Here is a 4,696-nt window from a genome sequence, read left to right as displayed (position 1 = left end):
TATGTGCCATGCCTAAAATAGGGGATCTCACAGAATAGGTGGGGCCTCTAACTATTCCAATAAAGTTTAAAAAAAAAAACCAAAACAACAAGAAGCCCCCCCAAAAAACTAACCACCAACCCACCAGCAGTACAGTACATGAACTCTGAATAAAAATCCCTTGAATATGGAAGCACATCACATCTTCCACCCACTTCTCGCCCAGCTGCACCCTCTCTTCATTGTTCCAAACCTTAACAGCATGTTTTTCAGTATCTGCTGCAACTAATCGATTCTAGCACTGATTGGGGATTTGGAGGTTGTTTGTGGGTTTGTTGGAGTGGCTTTTTTTTGCTTTATTTTTTTTCTTCCCTCAAACGGTTTGCAAGCTCTTCAGAGGGGTTTTGTTGCCGTTTGCTTCAGTTTTTAAAGTATCCTGTCAGGAGGTTAACCGGTGTGAATCTGCTGCAGGGCAGCTCGCAGCAAACTTATTGTGGCGAGAAACGATTTAGAATTGCAATTGTTTTAAACAACACTTTGCTTAATGTTTTTGACCAGTGGTCTCGGCACCAGCAGTGATGTCTTGCTGGTGGATGAGTATTTCGGGACGGTTACTTTTCCCAGGCACCCACCGATGGCAGCATCATTAACTCCTGCTGGCGGGAGGTCCGGAGCAAGCTGTGAAAGCAGAGCGGCGCTGGGGCCGCGGCACGCAGGACGTTCTGAATGAGCTCGCTTCGGGCTGGGGGTCTGGACTTCCCTTCAGCTGCCTCTCTACCTCCAGAAACAATTCGAACGGCGAATTGATGAAACAGGGGGAAGAATAAGTCTGAGAACGGTTTGATAAACGCTTTGAAAAGTAGATTACTTACCGAATAGAGACTTGTTACATCATTATCTCACACCACGGAGACATCCGAGCCTGCCTTTGTGTGAAAGGGCAGTTTCTCTACATTCGTTTCATTTCCCTGTTAAAGAATTCAAGAAACTGACCCTTCCATAGCTTCTTATTGACCATTATGGTGTGTGGCTGCTGCATGTGATCAAACTCCCTTCGCTAGGGATTTGGAAAAACGCGGATTTGCCTCAACCCGGATTTGCATCTATCGTTATTGATTAAAGTCGTGGCAGTAATCAAGAAAGGGTGTATCGACATTAGAAGTATTAGAAGCAGCAACCAAAAGAAGGCTCTAATACAAATTATCACTTCGGGAAAAACAGACACACGAGAGCCGTATCACATCATCCTCGGACGTGAGGGCATCACCGCTTACACGCCTCCGGATGTTTGTAGCCACCCACAAACTGGCGGACTCGGGGGATCTGAATTTCTCTAACTGCCCTTACAAAGTTAGACGGGGCGGTCGTGGGACCCAGCGCGTTAATTTCCCGGGAGCTGAAGTCTGGCGGGAGCCTGAGCTGCGAAGTGCAGCCGGCAGGTCCCCTTCAGCGCGTCCACTTCCTCACACCACCCCTGCCTCAGTCTCTCGTCTTTCTTGTCTTTTTTTTTTCCCCAGAGCAAGGGCACCCAGTGAGACTCCTCCTGCTACTTGACACTAATTCAGCACCGATTAAAACGCGAGAGGAGAGGTCAAACAACGCTCCCCGATCATCGCAACCGTGAGAAAACTTCACACGGACGCCGAAACCGCTTTCCGGAGCTCGGCTGGCGCAGGGGCCGCCTTCGTACAGGCTCCCCGGCTGGGTTACAGCCGGGCCCGGGCCCTGCAGCCACGCTGCCCCGGCTGGGCTGGGAAGCACATCTCAGCAGCGGCTCTGAGCCGCGGGGATGCCGCTTGCGCCGGGGTCTCCCCGCCGGGCTGGCCCAGGCATCTGCGCGGAGCTTCCGCGCACATCTGTACTCGTTGCCCACGGAAAGTCAAGTGGAACAAGGGTGAGGGGGGGGAAGGAAAGAAACACGGTGTTTATCTAGCCGAAATGCCTGTCGTCCGTGCCTCCCGTCTCCTCCCGCCCCACTAGGGAACTCGACGAGCTGCCCGTTTCCGAGCGCACGGGTGCATTTCGCAGTGCCAAGGACCGTGTTTTTAACCTTTATTTTTGAAATAAAAAAACTTTCGAAGCAGCCTGGGAAATATCTTTCGTTTGATACAGCCCAGTAGTAACTGTATTGAAAAGGCACGCGTTTCAGCGGTCTGAAAAGGTTTATTTCCAGTCTGTGGATATAAAGCGTATGAACTTGGAAACCGCAGGATGACAAATGCGTTTGCAAATCGGGGAGGGAAAGGAGGAACCAAAACAATAATAATAAAAACCAAAAAGAAACAAAACTCCCCACAGACTTCTACAGAATAGCAGATAAAACTGTCCCACGAGATGTCGGGGGGCGGAGTTAGCACAAGAAGTATGTGAGACAGCTTGTCTTGTGCTGCAAAAACTTCAGACGAGCCGCAGTGGTTTGGGAACCGGTTCGTTAGCACAGAAAGTGTGAGAGAGCGCTTGAGCTTTTTTCGGGAAGGAAAAATATTCGGAGTAGCTTAAGAACCAGATTTGAAGAAGGGTGCCTACATTCTGGCAATGTCAAAGATGGGAAGAAGTTAATCTGAGGGAAGTTAGAGGTGGAGAGTTTGGAAGAGAGGAGCACACCGTGGCCTTGGCTTTTACAAAGCTGTATTAAAAGTGACTCGGTTGACGGTACAGCTAAGGGATAATTTGGGAGGGAGGCAGGTATAACACATCCCGGTTTCTTTGATGGCTCCGTGTTATCTCCTCCATCTTAACCAGAGAAAAAAGCGCTGAAAGAGGGGGAGCTAGCAGCGCCCTTCGAGGCTTTAACAACGTGTCGGCGGCCCACGGACACGGGCGGGGGTAGCTCGGGCGACCCTTCCGTGGGCCGAGGGGCGGCTGCCGCCGGCTGTGGCGAAGGCGGGCACCCCGCCGACACGGCGGGGGCATAAATAACATCGGAGCGGCCCCCGGCGAGAGGAAGGTCGGAGGCCGGGGAGAGAGGCTATACGTCCCCGTCCACCAGGCTGAAGTGCTTCCCCGGCCCGGGGAGGCAGAGGTAGGGGATGGCGCTGCCCGGGTAGAGCAAGGGGAAGGGCAGCGGCAGCAAGCAGCGGCCGAGCACGGAGCTGTCCTTGTAAAGGGCCGGGAAGGGGAGACTCGCGGAGGCGGCGGGAGGTGGCGGCTCCCCAGAGGGTTCCGCCGGCCCCGGGCCTTCGGGCTCGGACGACATCTGTCTCTTGAGCTTGTTGCGGCGGTTCTGGAACCAGATCTTCACCTGGGTCTCGGTGAGGTGCAGCGCGGCGGCCAACCCGGCCCGCTCGGCGCTGCTCAGGTAGCGCTTCACGTCGAAGGTGGACTCCAGCTGGAAGACCTGGCTCTTGGAGAAGATGGTCCGCGTCTTCTTCCTGCCGCCCACCGCCGGCGACCTGCCGCTCTCCCCGCAGCAACCCCCGGCCTCCTGCGGCGGCGGCTGCCGGCGGCCGCGCAGCCTCTCCGCGGGGAGCGGGTAGCTCACACCGCCGTCCTCGGCCTCCGGACCGAGTCCATGGCTCGTCCCCTCCGCCCGGAGCCGGCGGGGCTCGCTGCCTGCAACGGCAAAGCACAGCATCAGTTCCCCGCCGCCGCCCGCGCCCCCGCCCCGCTCGCACGCACGGCCCAGCTGAGCGCTAGGGAGTGGGGCCGTGGCTGGGGGGGTGGGGGGTGCGATAGGATAGGGAAGGGGTTGCCGAGAGCTGGCCACGGCCCCCTCCACCCCCCACCCTCCAGAGGTTCGAGTAAGGATCTACGGTAATCTCTCTGACAGAGAGGGCAGGGGCTCCTGGACACGGGACAAACAGGCAAAGAGCCCGGGAGGGGGTTGAAACACCCTGGAAAAGCCCCCGGGAGCAGGTTGGTGCGTGTGCCCCTGGCATCTCTTCCCGGCCGTCCGCGGAGTCTCGGTTCCTCCTCCGGCTGGCGCGGCCGCGGGTGCGGGGATGTAAGCGTGTGTGTCTGCGGGTGCGTGTGCGCGCTCCCGGCCGGGCGGCTCTGGGGAGGCCCTGGACAGACCCCCTCCGGGTGCCGGGCTGCGGGCCGGGGGCGCTGCCTGGATGGGGGCCGGGCGGCGACCCGACGTGCGAGGCAACCTGAGGCCAGCTGCCAGCTCTGTACCCGAGTTGCTGGAGCCATTATTGGGGTCTTGCTCCGCAGGCCCCTCTTCCTCCTCCTCCGGCAGCGCGCAGCGAGCGCTGCCCTGCTCCTGGACCGGGCGGCGGGGGCCGGGCTGCAGGATGCTGTCGATGCTGAAGGCCGGCGGCGCGGCCGGGGCCGATGGTGGGGTTCGGCGGCCGCCCCCGAGCTGCACCATGGCGCGCCGAGCTGAGCCGGGCTGCGCCGCAGGACTGGCTGCGGCGGGAGGGCGGCAGCAGCAGCCGGGGGCGGAGGGAAGCGTGGGTCGGGAGGGAGGGGAGGAGGGAGGAGGGGTCGGGGAGGCGGAGGGAGGGCTTGGAGCTAGAGGGAGCCAAAGGACTGAGGACGTTGGGGAGCGGTGCGGGGGGGAAGAAGGGGGCAGACAGAAAAGAGAGGGAGCGAAGAAGGAAAAGGAGCACGATCTGGAGGGAGGCGGGGGCGAAGGGAGGGGATGCATGCCAGGGTGCCCCTTTCCTCGCTGCCGGTGAGGTGTGTGCCCCGAGAGGGGGCACTGGGCAGCCAGGTCATGGCAAGGCTGGCTGTCCTCCTGCCCAGGCCCTGCCCTGCTAGGGTGAGGAGGCAG

The 4,696-nt window shown here is 58.9% G+C and overlaps 1 protein-coding gene across 1 annotated transcript; it reads right to left on the bottom strand.

Annotated features, from left to right (window-relative positions):
- Positions 1-2,947: 2,947 nt before the first annotated feature.
- On the bottom strand, positions 2,948-4,291 carry LOC311193786 (uncharacterized protein; the record flags this gene model as incomplete). The annotated part of the gene is made up of 2 exons (XM_084266724.1): positions 2,948-3,531; positions 4,096-4,291. 2 exons carry the CDS (start codon positions 4,289-4,291, stop codon positions 2,948-2,950), a joined length of 780 nt encoding a protein of 259 aa, XP_084122850.1.
- Between the last annotated feature and the right edge of the window lie 405 nt (positions 4,292-4,696).

This window comes from Gallinula chloropus (assembly GCF_964237585.1).
Source record: "Gallinula chloropus genome assembly, chromosome: 7".
Lineage (NCBI taxonomy): Eukaryota > Metazoa > Chordata > Aves > Gruiformes > Rallidae > Gallinula > Gallinula chloropus.
Note: the sequence above shows the minus strand (reverse complement) of the source record. Positions and strands in the feature narration are given on the sequence as shown.